General features: G+C 36.7%; 1 protein-coding gene across 12 annotated transcripts in view; it reads right to left on the bottom strand.

Annotated features, from left to right (window-relative positions):
• Neto1 (neuropilin (NRP) and tolloid (TLL)-like 1) overlaps nucleotides 1-22,088 on the bottom strand; it is a 111,907-nt gene that overhangs the window by 60,489 nt on the left and 29,330 nt on the right. Inside the window, exon 5 of one of the 12 annotated variants that reach the window (XM_017317909.2) lies at nucleotides 1,061-5,917. The exons of the other annotated variants lie outside the window; for them this stretch is intronic. Within the exon in view, the coding sequence (XP_017173398.1) occupies nucleotides 5,814-5,917 (104 nt within the window). The 3' untranslated portion in view covers nucleotides 1,061-5,813. Of the gene's footprint in view, nucleotides 1-1,060; nucleotides 5,918-22,088 lie in introns of those variants that run through there. 12 annotated transcript variants of the gene reach the window in all.

Below are 22,088 nucleotides of genomic sequence, written 5' to 3'. Positions count from 1 at the left end.
TGAAAGGACCCAGATATAGCTGTCTCTTGTAAGACTAGGCAGGGGCCTAGCAAACACATAAGTGGATGCTCACAGTCAGCTATTGGATGGATCACAGGGCCCCCAATGGAGAAGCTAGAGAAAGTATCCAAGGAGCTAAAGAGATCTGCAACCCTGTAGGTGCAACAACATTATGAACTAACCAGTACCCCGGAGCTCTTGACTCTAGCTACATATGTATCAAAAGATGGCCTAGTCGGCCATCACTGGAAAGAGAGGCCCATCATACACACAAACTTTATATGCCCCAGTACAGGGGAATGCCAGGGCCAAAAAAAATGAGAATGGGTGGGTAGGGAAGTGGGGGGGAGGGTATGGGGGACTTTTGGGATAGCATTGGAAATGTCATTGAGGAAAATACGTAATAAATTAAAAAAAAAAAAGAAGTTGAGTCTTTACTCATACTGAATGGTGTTCATATTATTAGGAAGTACTCTGCTTGCTACCAAAAAATATAAATAAATAAATAAATAAATAAATAAATAAATAAATAAATAAGGGAAATACCAAACCAGCTAACTGTGTGATCTGCAGCTGTGACTGTACAGAGCAATAAAATGACTCCAAACAACATTCTGTTACACTGGTAGAGAACCCATCATCAGGGAAGCTTCTTCCTGCAGGAGATGGGAACAAATATAAAGACCGACAGTAGGACAATACCCAAAGAGTGAGAGACGATGGAGCACACAGTTGAAAATGAGGTACCTGTAGCAAATCCCTCCCCGTGGGGCTCAGTGAAGTCTGTGTAGGAGGAGGTAGAAAGATTGTAAGAGTGATTGGGATTGAAAGACACTGAAGAAACAGTGCCTCCCAGACACAACAGGACTGATGAACATGTCAACACACAGAGACTGGGGCAGCATGCTCAGGCCTGCACAGGTAGAATCCAGATGGGGTCCTGGCACTGAGAAGGGAAGCAGACACAAGCTCTATCTCTAATCCAGAAGCAACTTCTAATTGGCAGCCACTCACAAAGAAAATAATTAGTGTTTTCCAGTGGATTCTCTCTCAGTATGTTAAGCATACAGTAAAGGACCAACATAAAACAAACTCAATAAAAATTTTGGAGATGTTTTGTCTCATAACACTTTGTTCAGGCATTATTTTACCTTACTTGTCTTTGGCTCATCTATTATGGTTTAAGATTTGTGGTTTTATGGACTTTGTTTATGGACGTGTGTGTGTGTGTGTGTGTGTGTGTGTGTGTGTGTGTGTGTGTGTGGTGTGCAGTTTTTCCTTTGTTTCTTTGTTGTTGTTCTTGCTGTTGTTGTCTTTGTTATATTCTCATCAGTTTGTATTTTTATTGATCTGCCTTTTTGTTTGTTTCTAAAGAAAGGGAAAGAAGGCCTGGAGCTGAATTGGTGGGAAGGTGAGGTTGATCTGAGAGTAGACAAGAAGAGGAAAACATGATCAGAACGTACAGTATGAAAAAAAATCTTTAAGATACAAATAAATCAAAGAATTACAAAGGTTAATAGAGTGACCGGTTTCACAGAGCTTAAAAGAGCATTTGTGTCACTTTGTGTGACACCCTAAACCACATTTGCAACCTCTCCCCAGATGTAGAAAATAGTGAATATTGCTCTGAAGGAGAATTTAGCACGGTCTACGTTTGAATTCAGAATCTCAAGAAGCAGATATTCCACACAGTTTCTCCCTTCAAAATGCTCTCAGAATGTTGAGAACATTAGTAATAGTCCCACACATTCAAAGATATGGTAAAATGCCATTAGCTAATGTCCAAATTATTAAAATATAGTCATAACTATATACGAAAAGTATGTTATTTTGTGGATATATATGTACCTACAATATTGAAAGTCAACTCAGTATTGATTTTCCTGTTCATTAGAGATGCAAATTAAGATAGCCAGAGTGAAGCAGTAAGATATTAAATTCTACATCTAGAAATAAAACCACCATTAATAATGATAAACATAAGCAAAGATTAATTTTATTGAAATGTAATAAGATAGGAGAAAGTGTGGTTAAATAAGTGCATATTAGTTTTATCTAATTTTTTATTAGAAACAAGCAATAACAATGGCATTGTGTATGTGCTTTCAAAACCATATATATTTAGCATCGAGGCATTTAATTAAACATATAATGTATAAAAATGTCTGTTTTGAAGATATAAGGCAGAATGAGACTAAGCTGGCCATGCACTTTGTCCCTGTTGGTGTGTTGTGAGGAAAATCGAGTTGTTTGAATTGGTAAATAAAAGATACAGTAAACTCAAGTGTTATAATTCACAGTAAGTGGGAAATGTTAAAATCATATATTTAGAAAGGGAAGAGTTTTAAAATGAAGGATCATATGAGCTCATGTGTACAAATATTTTAATATTTCAATAAACAAAATGTTTGAATACCAAACATTGAAAATTGTCCTGAATGTAAAGTCTTGTTAATCATCATGTGATCTAGTTAATAAAACTTGCTAAACCATATTCAATGCCAGTTTTACATCTAAAATTAACAATTGTGTTATAAAAGAGTTACCAAGAGTTAGAAATAATGAAATAAGTGTTCTATAAATTTGGAAGAATCCATGATTGATATTTACTCTCTGCAAAATTGACCAGGAACAAATATAGTCTGCTAATCATCTCTCCATAATAGTTCTCATTCTGAAGCTATACATAAGGTAACAGGAGCACATGCATCAGACTAGACTGTCTGTGCACTATTTTTACAGGTTTTGGTTTTGCAGGATCACATATCAAGTGTTGTAAGATGAAGTCTAGAGTCTAAACAAGGTCAAGAATCGGAGAGTAACAATGTCTATTCTATGAATTTGAAATTGTACAATACAATCGCGAGTGATCAAGCAAGGATCTTCATGACATCCTAATTTTCCAAAAACTTCCCAAGAGGGGGTGAGGAACTCATATTTAGCATACAAATAAATGAAAATATTGTGGCTAAACAGTGAGATGAAAATGCTGGAGACCCCTTAAAACCACATTTCTCCACTTGGGTATTTGCAGTCCACATGGAGACCATTATAAAAATATCTTCAAGCATGCTACACTTAACATGGAACACAAATGAGTAGAGTGTCCAGCCTAAGAAAATACAACTTCTTTCTGTAATTGTTACTCCATTCTAGATCTCCCAAAATTGCTAAAAATAATTCTTCAAAAGACACTATATCTTTTATGACATGTTAAGATCATGAGCATCAAACTTAACAGAGGGGATTTAAGTAACACATCACCAAAACTGATGCTAAAGACTTCTAGAAATAGAGAGATCATTTTTAGGCTACAAAACAACAAAGAATATCTTAACACGTTAGAGATATTACAAGTACAACACCAGCAGCAGGAATCATCTATCTGTGAGAAATATATAGACTTCAGTATGGAAAATTTTGTAATCTAAGTTAGCAACTCGATGCACAGATTTTGCAGCTGCTTACAATTCATGCCTTGAAAGGACCTTAAGAAATTCTTCAGTGTCGAGTTTATGTAAAGAGAGAATAACGGGAAATGTAAAAGAAATGAAAAGAAAAAACAGGATGAAAATAGAAATCTTCACGGAATTTTCAAGGATGAATTACAAAAGTATTAATTACTAGAGGTCATCTAATGTTCAAAAAGGTGTTATCCTTATAAGATCCAGAAAGGAAGAAGGACACTTTCCTCTGGAGTGGAATCTGTAAACATTCAAGTGTTTCATTCTGTAGTCTAAAAGGAAGTGAGTAACAACCTAGCTCCAATACCCCAGCCAAACACTTTCAAGGGTAAGAGCAATATAAAGTGGTTTCAAACAAAACTGGCATTGTTTCTCAAAGCCTACTTTCACTTAATACATCTCTGAAAGGATGTAACTCACCCAAGGTAAGTGACACTTGGAAGTTGATTATCATGTGGGAAGGAATGCAGAATGACAATACATGAGAGAACATGAGTGGATCCAGATCAAATGCCACACTGAGAATGGAACAAAAGCAGCAGGACTGAAAGATAATAACATGAGATCCAAAACTCAAAGGACTTCTGAATGTATTTCCTAAAAAGAATATAAAGTCAGATCACAATGTAGGTGTGGTAACTACAATGGGAATATGCAAAGAGGAGGATTTATTTGCAAATATAAATAGAGATACCTAAACACAATGAGTGGGAAAATTAAAAAGAGAACACCACAGTGAAGAAAAGAAATAAGGGAGAGAGAATTATAAAGGCTTAGACAGTGTGATTCATCTAAGTCAATTATACAGGTACGAATGAACAAATGGGATGAATGTACCATTAAGAAACAGACCAACTGACTGCAGGAGAACACAGGTCTAACATGATGCTTTTCTTATCTAAAAACAAATGTTATACAGAAATGTTCACAGTGGGCACTGTTATAACCGATGAATTAGGTATCATCTCTGAACAGAGAGTCACTCAGAAAGTCTGTGTGTCTCTATGCTATTGATGCAAAGGGTATGGATGTTAGTTATATTTTCTTGTAGCACATAACTGACATTTTTACTCTCCTGTGGTTTCCTCTGAAGGATAGATGCTCATAAGTTCCACATTGTCAATTTTATCAATAATTTTTTGACATAAAAACTTTTACTGATTTAAAAACTATAAATCCAAAAAGCCTATTGCACCAATAATTATAAGGCCAAAATTATTTACGGGGAGATTAATTCTATTAGACATGAGCTGAACAATTGCAAAACTTTAAATGATTAATTTTACTGAAAAGATGGAAGATTTTATAATATGTGCGTTCTTATTCAATAGATGCAATGTTGTTTTATTAATGGATTATTTCTGGAATCTAAGAGAAATTAGAATCTACAATTGGGCTGGTAAGATGAGTCAGCAGGTACAGTTATGGGCTACAACCAGGAAGATCTGACTTCAATCCCTAGCACCCACCTGATGGAAGGAGAGTACCAAATGCTAGCTGTTTTCTTCTATTTCTATAATTCCTTTGTAGCACATGGGGAGAGACAGAGAGAGTGACAGAAAGAGAGAGAGAGAGAGAGAGAGAGAGAGACAGAGACAGAGACAGAGACAGAGACAGAGAGACAGAGAGACAGAGAGAGACAGAGAGACAGAGAGAGACAGCGAGACAGAGAGAGACAGAGAGTGACAGATGCAGACGTAGACACAGACACAGATGCAGACACAGATGCAGACGCAGGCACAGGCACAGGCATAGGCACAGGCACAGGCACAGGCACAGAGAGAAATGACTACATTAATGTAAATAAACATTTTTAAATATACAATTGTAGCAACATAGTTTTATTACTGAGAAAAAATCAAGAATCACTACTTACTAAAAGCAATGTAAAAAATATTACATAAGAACACGTTTTGCTGTTGCTGAGGTGGGACTCACAAGGAAAACAGTACAAATCCTTGTGTTTGAACTTTCTTCAGCAGAACATTCTTTGGGGGATTGTCTGCAAATATTTCTGATGGTATAACCTGGAAACCATACATAGATGATACAAAAGAAAAGAGTCCTGCTTCATTCAACATGTAAAAACCTAGTCTAAAAGTAAGTAAATATGGGATTTAACTGATGAAATAATCCCCACAAGATTCTGACACATGAAAGTTTTTAAATCACAAAATTATAGATAAAAATTTATAAAATGAATAATGTGAAAATGTAGAACATTATTCTTCATAGGAAACCACAAGAAAGTGAGTAAACATTTAAGCTATGTGCTACAAGAAAATATAACTAACATCAGCACTTTTTGTGTCAATTGTGCAGATATACACAGACTTTCTGAGTGAATCTCTATTCAGAAATGATGCCAGTGATGGGTACTTTAAACAGGAGGAAATCTAGGTCTTCAATATTTGCTGGTGATGCAAATGCCACCCTATTTCTATGCAGGTCTCCTGAAAGACAAACAGGACATAAAAAATGTCAGACTAAGAACTAAGTTTGCTGAAATCTCCAGGCAATGGGATCCCTGCCTGCTGATGGCAGTCGTCAATAACAAGCTAATGAGGAGGAACATGGATATCAGTTCTGGGGATGGATAGAAAGTATGGGCTCAAAAACCTTGAGAAACCAACAAAAGTGGCTAGGAGAACAGTCTGGAAAGTCTACTGGACCACTACTTTATATAGTGGAAGGACATCCACCCACTACTGCTGGGGTGAGTTGAAGGAAGTGAGTCTTGAACGAACTTGAATATCATCAGGAGACTCAAGGAAAAATGCTCAGAGTACTTAGCGATTTCTCTTAGATACATAGGAGAAGACATGGAGAGAAATAAACCACAGAAAAATCTTTGTCACAACTGTAAAACACTTTTCCAAATCAGGACTCATGGGAATAAGAACTACCTTGTGGTGTTGATCAGCTAGGCTTGAAGGAGTTCAGGGTACCATCACTGCACTTGCTGGAGAATACTTACTGAGGCAAACGGTGATGATATAGTTTCAAGTCACAAAAACCTGAGGACTCTTTCTAATTCTTAGACATTTGAATGTTAAAGACATTTATTTTTCCAAATAAATCACACCAAAAATCAGAGAAAAATGTTTTACTCTTAAATTTATATAACTGAAAATGTCCAAATTGGAAGCTCCAATGAAATCATAGGAAAGATCTATTAATATAGGAACAATCCTTTAATTTCCATTTATCTTATATCAAGACAATGAAACAAGAATAAATGGTCTGTACTACATTTTAAGGAAATGCAAATGCATGAGGGCAAGTTTATTTCTTAAGTTTTAAATTATTAGGAGACACTCCATATTTGAGCAATTAAATGAGGAGATCTCCATGTTTTAAATGTCTTAGATATGCAGGTCTGTGATCTGCTGATATCTTTATTAGTGAAATTCTGTCGCTCTCCAACCCAGCCCATTCACACTACTATTTTTTATTGCGAGGGTGAGGGTGCTTTCCCCACAATTGTCTAAGCTCCTTGTCACACTTTTGCAGTGCCTAAGGTAGTAGGATAGCTCATTTTACATACCAAGTTGGCTCAACCAGTGGAGCACACAACATGGAGTCTAGCAATAGTATATAACGATATCAGAGGGGTGTGGCTGCATGAGGAAAGTATGTTAATAGACCAAGAAAAGAGGATTATGCTTACCAACAGAGATAGACCTAAGCCAATCAATATAAAATACATCGGAACAACTAACTAAAAGGCAATCCCTTGTGTCCTGATGCATGCATGAGCATCAAAGCTGGTCCTTTGTCTTAGGGACTCAAATGACAAACCACGTTTTTGTCTTGAATTTAACAGGGTTTGGACTAAAATGGACCACTGTTACTTGCATGCTCCCAGTTTTATGGTTCCATATCTTGAAATGCCCCAGCTCCTATTATGACCATGAGATGTAATGAGGTAAGTCAATTCTGATAAATCTCCATATAGATGGACAGATAGTCTCCCATACAAAACACTGAGAAACACAAATGGCAAAACGGCCTCTGTGATCTTCCCAATACATCTCTTCACACATCTGTTGCCTGGGAAACAACTTCAGCTTTCTAAGCTGGAAGTGGTTTCCTCTAGAAGATACTTGGTATCTTGTTCTTTCCTGAGCTCTCGGCCCTGAGTTCCTGACTTACTGACATGCCCTTTTCTTTATATAAAAAGATTAATTGGGGACATTCTGTACAAAAGTATCATACAGTGTAAGCAAGCCCTTACGATTGCCCTAAAAGACACTAAAACTTTAACAAATTATTGTATTAACCCTGATATGATATGTATTACATAGGCTTCAACCTTTCAGGTTTAAAGTCAAAGGGAGATAATTGGTAAATGTCACAGAACCAACAAATGTCATAATTGGAATTGGTGAGAGGTTGTTCTATTCTTGAGCCAAACTTTTAACTGCTATGCTGTCACAAGTGAAGTGATTTTCTAAATTTAGCATAATGGAAAAACTAGGAGAATGGAGACATTCGCATAATATAAATATAACAGAGATACATCCATAAGGCACAAAGTTCATGGATAGCCTAGGTCCCATGCTTACCTTTCTTCCTGTCAATTGACAAAATGTTCCCCGTGCGGGTGTCAGTGTGAGTGCTAAGGAGTGAAGAAGCCACTGGCATTGCCTACCCCAAAGAGTGGGATGAGGAGGAAATACACTCCCATAGATTTCTTTATCAAATTTCCCCAGGATTAAACAAATCAGGAGTGGTGTGGGAACAGATAGGCACAGCAGCCTTGTATCCATACCTTAATTTTCCTCAAAGTAAATGTGTATTTATGGCTGACCCAAAGTAATAAGACTGAGGTTGCCTGGAGCTCAAGTAGTCTCCTCTCAGAGACTGCATAGAGCTGAGAAGCAGGTGGCAGGAAGAAGGCAACACATAAATGGTCCAGCAGCCAAGGCTAGGAAACCAAATTTCCATGAGTTTGCCAAGTCAGGAAGCTGTAAAATGTTCAATACTTCTTATCAGGCTACAGGGACAGTACAAACAGGAGTGCTGTTAGCTCAATACCTCTCACAGTAGGTCTGCTGGCAGAGCAGAGAATAGGATGGCTATGCTACAGGAGCTCCAACATTGAGTGAATTTAATCTTAAATCTGACCTTTAATGGAAAGAAAAAAATCTCAGTAGATAAGATTACATTTCTAATGATGACAAAAACCATGAGTTCAGAGTCAAGGAAATTACTTAGTTATGAAAGAGAAAAACTATGAACTCAAAAGTCCAGCAAACTATCTCAATTACAAAAATAATTGAAATTTTTCTACCCCAAACTTTTTCAGTCTTGTAACTCTGATATAGCTACTAATTGTGCTATTTTTATTTAAATATTGACAATTTCTTGTGAATAAGGCTGAGGATTTATCTGTTGGTAATGACTGTTTTATAAGCTTATGTATAACATTAAATTTCCATATATGTATATCTTATTAAATTATTACTTACAATTTAATTACACACACACACACATATATGCTTTCCTCTGAGAATAAGAACATACGAGCAACAATATAACTTTTATATTTCCCTGAAGAGATCAAAAAAGATGAACAGCTATTGATATGCTGTATACTCACATATGATCATATGTATTGAATACATAGAACAGTGTGAGAATTTCCTAAGTGTTCACAGTGTATCAGAGGAATAAGCATAACAAAAGTATTTTGGATTTACCTTTCTCATGCATTTCTGTAGTTTTGGGTGTCTTCAAGGAATGCATTACTTTGACAATAGAGAACAGGAATGTACACACAGAAACCTTTCTGCTGACATTCTCACATAGCTGGGCACAGCTCTGCCATGGCTCTTGTACTCACTGTCAGTCTTTACTTACATCTTATTGGATACATTATAATGAGCATTTTGTAAGTGCTTGGTGTTGTGGAAATAGTACATGTATAAAAGACTTGAAAACTTCCTAACATAGTATACAAAATATCCTTACTGCAAAAAGCAGTGTCTATGATTTGGAGAATTAGATAGGACACTGGAGAGCTAGTTTCAGAGTAGTTTATTATATGGTGGAAAGGCAGTCAGAGCAGAGATAACTTTACCATCTCTACAACAAAGTGACATTTATAGAGGCAGGAGAGACAGACATGCTTAGGACAATGGGGTACGGAGCACCAGATAGAGATGAGCATGTGTGAGCATCACTAGGTTAGATTATTGAGCATCATCAGTGAGGCCAGAGTAGCCTGGGCCATGTCTGATACTTCAGTTTAGGTAGGAGTATGGATCAGTGGTGATGAAGAGGGAAACAAGGAATGCTCTCTGTCCACTGCTTGGCTCTGTGCAAATCAGAATACAAAAGTGCTTTGTGATTTTATATAAATTTTACAAATCATCAGAAGATACTATGTTGTGACATGATTAAAGTAAGAAATTCAATTCTGAGGGCCTTCAGTACATTTTGAAAGAGAACATATGGGAGCTGGAGAGATGGCTCAGAGGTTAAGAGCACTGACTGCTCTTCCAGAGGCCATGAGTTCAATTGCCAGCAATCACATGGAGGCTCACAGCTATCTGTAATGGGATCTGATGCCCTCTGCTGGTGTGTCTGAAGACAACTACAGTGTACTCACATATATAAAATAAATAAATAATTCTTAAACAAAAAAAAAAAAAAAGAAAGAAAGAGAACATATATATTCACACATTTCTGCTTTCTGCATCAATGTTTGAACACAACAGGTAGTTACCACACTGATGACTTTGTCCTAAGGGCAAAATGTTAAGTACCTGCCTTTTATCTAAGACAAGTTTGGTAATGGCTAACATACATCAGAGGCAATGGCTGGACTTGACTACAATTACACAGTGTATTGGAAGAGAAGGCACTTTACCCAGGCTTTTGTTAAAGCATCCTGTTGCCTGATTTGTGAAAAACAAAAAAGAAAACAAAAAAAAATAAATAAAAAAAATCCTATTGTGATAAGGGTATGACTATGATGTATGGTTTTATGCATGTATCCTAGCACTGTGGTCTTACATAATAGTTTGTACTTTACTAAGCTGAAGCTCAGAGCAGGTTAGCTGTGCATGTTTAGAATAAATAGATTTGTTTGTTTTAATATCTGCGAGTGCAACTCTCCAAGTTCCTCACATTTAGTGAGTCCTCATTAAAATGTTGTTAGGAGCTAACATACTCTAATCATTGGCTGGAATGTGGCTGCTGGCGGATTCATTTCTAATTATCTTCCAACAGTTTTCAATTATTAATATGTTTCTTTTCTTGTATAATTTTTGTGAGTCCCAACCTTAGAATTACAACTTCAAATTGAATTTATAATTTTCTGAAAGTATGGACTAGGCACATATGGGTTAGTGGTTCTGATTGAACAATGAAAAATGTTTTGTTGAGGATGCTTATGAACTCTGCGGGAACATAACACGAGCACAGATCACAAGCAGCCATTTCATTTCCGAAGACTTGGATGCCCCTAAATTACAATAGAAGAGATTTGGAATTAGATTTTTTTCCTCTAAACTTTAGAAAAAAATAAAATTAAGTTGTTAATTACATTTTGGGAGCCCCCAAACCAATCTAGACATGGAAAGAGATCAAACGGGTGAAAATAAAATGAGCCTATAATAAATTAGTATATGAGGCTGTCTATGGACAAGCAAGACCCACACCTGAGAAAGACCAGAAAGCATCTCAAAGTGGATTAGTCTAAAGGGAACAACCCATGATCAGGATCCACTCAGAGCTCCTATTATTGTCCAGTGTTTTTTATTCATATTTTCCTCAAATAATAGCATCTGCAGGGCATCTGTTTCTCCTGGGTGATTTGAGGAGAAAGGTGTCTGATAGGTGTATTTACTTACTTACTTTGAATCTCAACAATAATTTTAATCAGAATTTAGGAAATTATAGAGAGATAGAACCTGGATTGTCATTGTCATTAAAATATAGCATAAAATTTACAATATTTAGTCTCTGCAATCTAAGACATTTTCAGAAATCACCAGAACCGAGACAATGATCTAGAGGGTATGTTATTAGCCCTCAAATACAAAACAAACCAAAGAATACACAGCTAGACACAGGGCACTGAGATTGATAAAGGTAGAAGATGAAGATAAAATCTTAAGCAACAGAAATAAAGGCCACACCAGTGAAAGGAAATGAAACCACACCACAACAGTACAAACACCATCCAACAGCCAATAAGCAACTACCAATGCTGAAGAGGAGGGGGTTTATCAACCTAGAACTGTCAATCATTTAAAGGAGCTTTCAAGAATGAATGGAAATGAAGACATTTAGAGATAAACACCAAAATGTGCTGTTTCCAAGACACCTGATCTAAAAGAATTTTCAAGTATTGTAGTGTAGGGAGAAAGATGATGATGCAGAAGAGTGACAGATGAGAGACAACATGAAGAAGGTGATCTAGTCTCTTGATAGTAACACTTATATTATGCTTCACTAACCAACCTAAATTTCTCTTAGGAATTGAGAAGGGCAGTCACTATAAAGACAGAATGAAGTAACTGAAATAATTGCAATGACTTTAAAAGTGTGTTTTAGTAGCAGATACTTATTTAGGTGTGAGCTTTATTCTATTATATGTATCTAAATTATTTAGCCTGTTGCTGAAAGGTCTTCTGAAATATGTTAGAAAAAAGATAAAGTAGGGACTCTAGGGGAACAGACAAGGTTGGGAAGGCAGCCTTAAAACTTAGGGTGGGGCACTCTTGAGGAGGCATTCCTGGTACGGACAACAGGGCAGTACATATCACATCAGTACTGTTCTAACAGCTACACATCCATAAAAGATTAGGAACACAGTCCTGTTCTACAGAAATTTGAATCTGTTTTACCCTGGGGTTGACTCAGATGCTTTGAAATGCTTCCAAATGCATTTGCAGTATATCTAGAGCAATAAATTATTTCATTATTTTGAGCCAATAAAGATCCTTGAGAATATGGCTTGGGGAAGAGCATTATGCATGCTTTAGTAGATTTCCAAGACTGTGCACATAATTGGTTGCTTATTTATTTATTTATTTATTTATTTATTTATTTATTTTCACATAGTGTTATAAATATGCACAGTACTGGATCCATTGTGATTCAAGACCATGAAGAGAACCCCATGCCAGAGGTTGCCTGGCCTGGAGGAACACCATTGAATCATACTTCATGGTCACTCAGAACAACAGCGTCTCCTAATTAGAAAGTCAATAAGAAGGAACCAGTGATATAAATAACAGATTTCATAATAATTTCTCTTTAATAAAAGAAGATGCCAGGGTCTTCTAGAAGCAGCTTTTGGTTTCAAGGAAGAAAAAGGTGGGGGTGGGATGGGTTTTGTCAAGAAAGGGATCAGGTTGATTCTTTATGTTAATTTTTTATTAGTGTATGAATGTGTTGAGAGTGTGTGTGGTATGTATTTGTGCATGTGTGTTGAGTATGTGTGTGGGCATATGTGTAATGAGTGTATGTATGTGTGTATGTATGTTGAGTGTTCAGGTAGGTACATTTGCATGTGTGTGTGCGAATGTATGGGTGTGCATGTGTGTGTGTGTGTGTGTTTGTGTGTGTGTGCTTGTGTGTCTATGAGATATGTTGGGGGCTGTGTGCCACAGAACCTGTGTGTCAGTCAGAGGACTTATTTTTGGAGTCTGTTCTCTCCTTCTATCTTGCAATAGGCTCTGAGGTTGGAACTTGGGTCACCAGACTTAGCAGCAAGAGACTTTACTCCCTGAGCCAGCTCTCTGGCACCCCCTTGGTTGATTCTTAGTCATCAAGTAAGTGGAAATTCACTTTAACTCTGCACTGAACTCAACACTCTTCTTGATCTTTCTGCCATGGTTTCTTTCACAGACAAGTGTCTTCTCTGTCTTCTATAAAGACTGCTTAGTTTCTTATTCACTGCTGTTTTCTCTCCAGTTTCTATTCTAAGTTCAAAATGGTGGAGAAGTAATATTTGCTAAGGTTATCAATTCCACTCATAGTTACAAAGCAGGCTTCCACATTGAACACTGCATGCTAATTTGACTGAAGTCTGTTTTTTCCCACTGCAAAATTTTAATCTCATTTCAGGCTGCTGACCACCCATGTCATGCTTTATTTTTGGCTCCTGGAACAGCAGCCCATCTCTTCCCTTGCCAACACACCTACACAAATGTCCTGTCTTTATCTTTCTTGATATTTCCTTGCTTAGGAATGACTTCCCCACCCATGTTTTCCACTACCACCTCCATGCCAGTGACTAACACTTTAATTCAAGAAACCAGATCTCTCAGATGATATAAAGTTCTCAAGAAGTCAAGCTCTAACAATGAATTAAGATGATCTATTTCTTCACAGAGTTGCACTGGTCTGCCAGATACTAACAGGTTATTTTACATCTAAATTTTAAAGGTACCTGAAAGGCAAGTTGCAACAATATAAATTATCATGTCTCCCCCAACAGGCAATCAGGCAGAACATGCCATAAATTTCAACCTCTGCAGAACTGCCAATGATGGATCTCCCTGACTATATCTGGTGTAGTTGTCAGTATTTGTTCTAATTTACTGTAATGCTTTTTTTCTCTGCTTCCCATCTCATCAAGAGTTTTTTCTCATCTCAGGGTTACTTTCCATCTAGGAATCAAATAGCCTTTCTTGATCAAAGTACAGTAATTTTCATTTGTAAAATATTTTGCTGGTTTTTATTATTTGAAGGCTATGTTCAATAATGAACTAACACTAACACTCATGTTGGATATCACTTCTAAATATGTCATTCGCTATGTATGCAAATTAGTTTTCAAAATTGCTTATTTTATATTTTAATATTATAATTTGAATACATCACTTGCAACTTTGATTTTATCCAGCATTTCTTAGTTGCTTATGGGTTTTTCATTTGTTTATTTGTTCTGTTTTGTTTCATGTAGAGTTGAAACCTGTTTGGTTTCCCCCTGTTCATTGTAGAATGCTGTTTTGTGGTCTTGTTCAGCTCATGTTTGGATAGTCTTATTGCTCGCACTGTATGGATACAGTTCTGACATTACTAGGTGACACAATCTCACAGGAAACTCTTATCCTCCGGTTCTTACTATCTTTCCACTCATTTTGCAATGTTTGCTGAGCCATAGTTGTGGGGGTTGTTTTGTAGATGACTGTACTCTACAACCCTGTATCTTGATTGGCTATGGCTTTAAGACCTGCTTAACAAGACAAAAATCATCCCTAGTGCTGGAAACCTAGCCAGGGTCAGAGAACTCATGGGTCTTGAGATAAAACCTAAAATCTCTGTTTTATTAAATCAGTACAATACCTAAGCACATTCTAAATATTTGTGCTTATACACACAGATAAATGAAGACCTCATAGATCCTCAAAGAATTTATTTGCTACAGATGGAGGACATTATAGAAAACCATATGTAATCAAAATGCAGGTTGGTTTATAATTGTCAACTTGGCACAACCAAGAATCATGTGGGGAGAACTTCTCAATGAGGTATTTTCCAGGTCATGTTGTGCTACCATTGTGGGTAGCACAATTCCCTAGGCTTTGTGATCTGGAACAGTATAAGGGAGGAGAATTCTAAATGTCAACAAGCAAGAAAGGAACCTGCAGTTATTTTCACTCTGTTCTTGACTATATATGTGATAGCTTAAGTCCTTGTCTTGATTATTCTCCCACAATAATGGATCAGACCTGGAATCTCAAGTGAATAATCCCTACTTATTTTGCTTTTTGTTTTGTTTTGTCAGTATCTTTTATCACATCAACTTTAAAAGAGAGAAAAAAAAGACTAGAACACTGTGTTTCTGTGCACAGTATTTCAGCTGAGCAAAATCATTTGTGGTTTATCTCCTGTAAAACTGCAAGCACAGCATCTCAGCCTATGACCACTGCAGTTCTACAACCTAGAAAGCCAATTCTTGCACCTCTTTTAGGAAGTTTTCCAGGTAATTCAAGATCAGAGCTCATTGAGGATTTTTGATCAAAAATTCAGGTGACAGCAGATGCTGGCGTGGATGTGGAGAAAGAGAAACATTCCTCCATTGTTGGTGGGATTGCAGGCTTGTACAACCACTCTGGAAATCAGTCTGGCGGTTCCTCAGAAAATTGGACATAGTACTACTGGAGAATCCAGCAATATCTCTCCTGGGTATATATCCAGAAGATGTTCCAACCGGTAAGAAGGACACATGCTCCACTATGTTCATAGTAGCCTTATTTATAATAGCCAGAAGCTGGAAAGAACCCAGATGCCCCTCAACAGAGGAATGGATACAGAAAATGTGGTACATTTACACAATGGAGTACTACTCAGCTATTAGAAAGAATGAATTTATGAAATTCCTAGCCAAATGGATGGACCTGGAGGGCATCATCCTGAGTGAGGTAACACATTCACAAAGGAACTCACACAATATGTACTCACTGATAAGTGGATATTAGCCCAAAACCTAGGATACCCAAGATATAAGATACAATTTGCTAAACACATGAAACTCAAGAAGAATGAAGACTGAAGTGTGGACACTATGCCCCTCCTTAGGAGTGGGAACAAAACACCCATGGAAGGAGTTACAGAGACAAAGTTTGGAGCTGAGATGAAAGGATGGACCATGTAGAGACTGCCATATCCAGGGATCCACCCCATAATCAGCTTCCAAACGTTGACATCATTGCATACACTAGCAAGATTTTATTGAAAGGACCCAGATGTAGCTGTCTCTTGTGAGACTATGCCGGGGCCTAGCAAACACAGAAGTGGATGCTCACAGTCAGCTAATGGATGGATCACAGTGCTCCCAATGGAGGAGCTAGAGAAAGTATCCAAGGAGCTAAAGGGATCTGAAACCCTATAGGTGGAACAACATTATGAACTAACCAGTACCCCGGAGCTCTTGACTCTAGCTGCATATGTATCAAAAGATGGCCTAGCCGGCCATCACTGGAAAGAGAGGCCCATTGGACATGCAAACTTTATATACCCCAGTACAGGTGAACACCAGGGCCAAAAAAAAAAAATGGGAATGAGTGGGTAGGGAAGTGGGGGGGAGGGTATGGGGGACTTTTGGGATAGCATTGGAAATGTAATTGAGGAAAATATGTAATAAAAAAATAGATCAGAGCTCATGAAAATGTTTGTCAGCCAAGTAATGTAGCTGAAACGAATATTCCCCAACTTCCCCAAAGCAAGAGACTTATCATTGTTACAGCCTATGAACCGCAGGTATGATTTTTGCTGAACCCAGTATTATGTCTTTAGACAATATGGCTAGCTAGCTGACCACAAGAGTCCCCCAAAACTGCATTTCAAAATCTGGGATTAAAGAAGGGCCATTACACTTATACCTTTCTACCTGAGTTTCAGAGATCCAAATGTTAATAATAATTATTGCAGAGGAATGCTTTGCACACTAAGCAGCCTGAACAGCCTATTTGAATCAAATGTATTTGAAAAAAAAAAAAAGGACTACTTGAAAATGTTATGTCTGCTTTCTGGAATTACAGTCACTGCTTCATACGAATAAGAAACAATTTCTTTGAAGCATTTGAGATTTTATTTAGTTATATTGACCATTCAGGAAGAGTCACCTCTACATTTCACAGCAAAAATTAAGAAATAGTCATGGAATCTTGCTTCAAACTTTACTAATCAATACCCTGCTATTACCACCTTTCACATCTCAGACCACTGAACTCCTTTGACCCCTGACAGTCAGTGTGACTAAGTTACATTAGATAGCATTCTCTAGATTGTTAGTGCTGTCTAAGGAATTCATATGTGAGTTAGTCTAACATTTTCTGCCTGTTCCCTTGTTTATAGGTACCGTAAATGATGGACAGAAGAGTACCTTATTATAATTCAGTTTTCTAACATAAAACTTTATAGTGTATATAATAATGTACATTGTAGAATGATAAAAAAACATTCTTAATGTTAACATATTTTCACTAGAAAGGGATGTTAGCTTGTGTTTTTATGCATAGCTTGTAAATTCAACTTCTTTGTAAGTTTAGATAAGGGAAGTAAGGATTAGAAATGTTCTTAAAGACACTTTGTTGAAGTAACAGGAAACCTATCCTGAGACATACACTATGAAAGGTTTTATTTCTGAAGCTCAGATATATGCAACAGACCAAAACACCTTTGAAATCACTAAGTCATCCTATAAAGCTGTAATCCTGCACATGGTCTGTTACTGATGGAGTTGTCCTTCATGTGTAAATGATTGCAGTTGAATACTGCTTAATGGAAATAACTGTAATAAATTAAAGAATTATTTAAACTTATTTACTTTCTCGATATTATCTTCCCTGGTGAGCAGCCTGAAAGACAACAAGTATTTACAGATCCAGGAGATACCTGGCAGGCATTGCATAAACTGTTGTTTATTAGTACAAGGAATCCCTGTCTAGAGCTATTCTCCACACAGCATCAAATTGTAGATAATAGTACATAACCATCCTAAGTATGGATTTTCATCTGTATATACTACAACTGCTGCCATGTCTGGTAGGGTGATTGGCAAGAGAGTATGAAATAGACCGCAGGCGTGGGGAGGGGGTGAGGCAGATCGCCTTTCTGGTTAAAGATGTGATGGTTGAAGGAATGATATCTTTAGAGAAAAGAAGACTAGTTTTTCCTGCCACAATGGGGTTGCATCTTTTTTGTGCTTGAATACTTGTGCTCATTTTTAAATCTCTTTTTTGAGATTATAGCATAATTTACTTATTTCCCACTTCCCTTTTCTTTTTCCAAAGCTGCCCATACCCATCTACTCCGCTTGTTCTCTGCTATTATTCTACATGGCTTGCTTTAGCCTTCTTTGTGTCACTTAAAATTACTGAGCAAATTCTGATAAATGTATTGAAATGAAGGAACATTAGATAGATCAAACATTTCTTTGAATAATTAATTAAAACAGAGAATGGATGTGTTGCATGTAGTTTAGAAATAAATGTAACACTAGGACTGTTTTGTCCTCCTCTGTAGACATAGACTCTGATATTTGAGTGCTTACTTGAATTTCTAGCAGGGTCATCATAGCAACAAATACTTGCTAAGTAATATGGGTGGATGATATTTTCCAAACATTTCCTTGTCAAACAACTTAGTGAGTTCAATGACGTTTCCATTGCATCTATGGGTGATCTGAATCTTCTTAAGGTTTAATCATGGCATCTGTCATGGGCATCCCTGACACGCTGAAATGAGGCACTTTACCACTCTTATATTTTGTCCTAATAAACTCTTTTTTTTTCTGATTACACTTTTTTATTAGATATTTTCTTTATATACATTTCAAATGCTATCCCAAAAGTTCCCTATACCCACCCCTCACCCTGCTCCCCTACCCACCCATTCCTGCTTCTTGGCCCCGGTGTTCCCCTGTACTGGGGCATATGAAGTTTATAATACCAAGGGGCCTCTCTTCCCAGTGATGGCTGACTAGGCCATCTTCTGCTACGTATGCAGCTAGAGATACATAGGAGCTTTGGGGGTACTGGCTAGTTCATATTGTTGTTCCACCTATAGGGTTGCAGACCCCTTCAGCTCCTTGTGTGTTTTCTCTAGCTTCTCCATTGGGGGCCCTGTGTTCTTATAGATCTTATAGATGACTGTGAGCATCCACTTCTGTATTTGCCAGGCACTGGCATAGCCTCATACGAGACAGAACAGCAGTCACAGAGATATAAGAACGAGTTACTCTTCCTGTGTGTATACTTAGTGTTCACCTCTAACCAATTATCATGAACTACAGTGGTACAGACAAAAACAGATCACATTAACACTAATTAGTCTTAATCATGTTTCCAAAACAATTACAGAAATATTACAGATCTTTCTACTCATCGTTCGTGTGGTGGTGGATTAAACAATTTTTATTTCTAAAATTGATGATATTTTAGTATGCCATTTAAATATCTCTTTTAAGTCCTTATATAAATCCTCATTTAAAATAGACATGTAAATTAATTGAAGCTGAAGCATCTATGGAGATCTACATTTTTTCTTGTGAAACACACACACACATACACACACACACACACACACACACACACACACACACACACTCAGTAGATCTGAAATCCCAAACTGACATTGAGAACTTAGAGAAGCAATACATCAAAACAGCTTTCCAGAACCATGAATCTGCCGATTTTTGTCTCCTCATCTTGTGCATCATGGATAATCTCAGCGCTTGAATCTTATCTGCCATTAGGTCTGCACTAGAATTCTGTTTGGTAAGGAGGCTTCCTCTGCTTTGGAGATCATGTTTGGTTTGGGTTGTTGTGTGCCACAATTTCTGCCACCAGGATTCTGAAATACTATGTTAACCTCTTGTTTGTACCTCTAAACTTTAATTCTTTATTCTAGTTATTTCTACGTAATAAAATTGGTTTAACAAACATACCCAACCACTGTCTGTCACTATCCTGATCCTCAACATATCCCTGATTTTCAGGACATGTTGACACCTAAGTTAAGATGTATCTCATGGTTCATTCTCTTACTAAATGTCTTTTTATGGAAGCAGAGGTTAAAAAGATAAAGCCTGTAGACAACATACAATACAGGCTGTGCATATATTTTCTGAGTCTTGAAAATGAGCGACTAATGGATTGTTTGGGTGCCTCTGAAAATGGTCGTTGCTTCAAAATAACTGCAAAATTAAGGATTCAAAAATGTCCCTGCACAAAAATAACTGCTTCGGCTTCCTCATACAAATCAGTATTACGTCTATCATCAACCTGCTCAAACATATTCAATTCTAAAAATATTTGAACCAAGAAAGGTTCTTTCTCTACAGCATTGTTCTGTTTAAAATAATAGGAATCTTGTGAATATAACACTATAGAACTTAGATTTTTTAAAGACATATTATTTAACTTGCATATTTATTATTTAAAGAAAAGTTTGTTTTACTACATATATTAACAACGTAGCAGAGTATTTAATAGCAATACTTATATCAAAATCAATATTGCAGTTTGCAGAATTTCAAACTCTTTTATATATGGAATCTTTTAAAGCTGTAATTGAATATGCATGGGCTTATAATATCATTAAATAATTTACAATCATAGAATGAAATAAGATTTATCATCCCTACAGTAACAAAAGTACTGACTGCAACAAATAAGAAAGTTATAATTTAACATTCTACAGTCTTTCCAAGAGGTCAAAATTAAGTATGAATTGGCTATGAAACTAGATGGATATGGAGCTAGAAAGAAATAAAGAAAGTGAATTCTATTTCCTCATATAAATTCCATGATTTTGTTAACAGTTCATCAAAAATTCTGACTTTTGATCTCTACACAATATATACAATATAGTAAAAGATAATGTATCTAATTTAATAAAATTGTTATTACTCAGATGATGATATTAGAGTAATTGAAAATGTGTGTTTTGATGTATTGATATTTGGTCCTTCAACAACTTCCAAATTTGTTTTAGAATGTAGAGGTAATATTATCGTCTACATTTATCTCTCAGTAAAACTTGGGTAGGGGTCTATGTGAGGAGAAAGTTCATGCAGTGAAGCAGAATATGAGTTTGTATGATCAGAATGTATATGCAAAATTCAATGCAGCCGTGTATGTCTATCAACAGGGCAAGGGAAGCTAGGAACATTCATTGGCTGACTAGCCAGGCAGTCTAGCCAAATTGATGAGCTCCACATCGAGTTCTCATGCTTGCACGCACGCACACACACACACACACACACACACACACACACACACACACACACTTCCACATATTAATTAACTGAATTAGTTATTCTAAAATATGTTGACTATATAGTTATTCACACTCGATAATAACAAGAAAATATAGTACAGTCCCTAGGCTGATAAGCTCATGAAATTTGGAAAAAAGTAAGCAATAACATGATAACAATGGACATGAAATATGAAAGGATTAAAGGTAAATATTACATGAAGAAGGTGGCAGTGAGGGTGTCCTGAAAGAGATGAGTCTTCATGTGAGTTTTATGGAAAGAGCTGGCATTTTCTAGGTAGAAGATTATGAAAACTTTCTAAATACAGTAAATTGAATGTCTAGGGAATAAATCGTTTTGCCTTATGCACTTTGGGCCAACCAAGCCTGCACTAGATAAAAGTTGTAGGTACTACATCATCCAAAGAGGAGATGATGGAGAAGAAATGTGGTTATGAAATGCTTTTCATGTACCCATAAAGAGCTGATTTGCACTGAAGGTGAAGAAATCAATAAAGAAATTTAGACTCTGACATATGTATTTTCACCTAGATGGTCACATGAAGACCCATCCCTCCCAAGACCGTTATCTACCATCTCCTTCACTGAATATATCTTTTCTTGTACTTATTTTAGACCCATGCAGTGATCTGTCCATTAGCCACTATTACTATGTTTCAGGTAAGTGCTCCAAATTTTATGATTTCATTAACCAATTGAAGGAGCAGTTCTCATGTCAGAATAAAGGTTAAAAATCCAGGTAAGAAATGAAATGGTTCTTAAATTAATGTTGAAGTAGAAAGCTTGGCACAGAAAAAATACTAGAAGCTATTTCTGAAAGCATTGAGGTTTAACAGGGAAAATGGCTAGCTCATAGTTGTTTTTCCAGAAGAC

This window comes from Mus musculus, chromosome 18 (assembly GCF_000001635.26).
Source record: "Mus musculus strain C57BL/6J chromosome 18, GRCm38.p6 C57BL/6J".
NCBI lineage: Eukaryota > Metazoa > Chordata > Mammalia > Rodentia > Muridae > Mus > Mus musculus.
The sequence above is the reverse complement of the archived record's forward strand: the minus strand, read 5'-3'. Positions and strand labels throughout refer to the sequence as shown.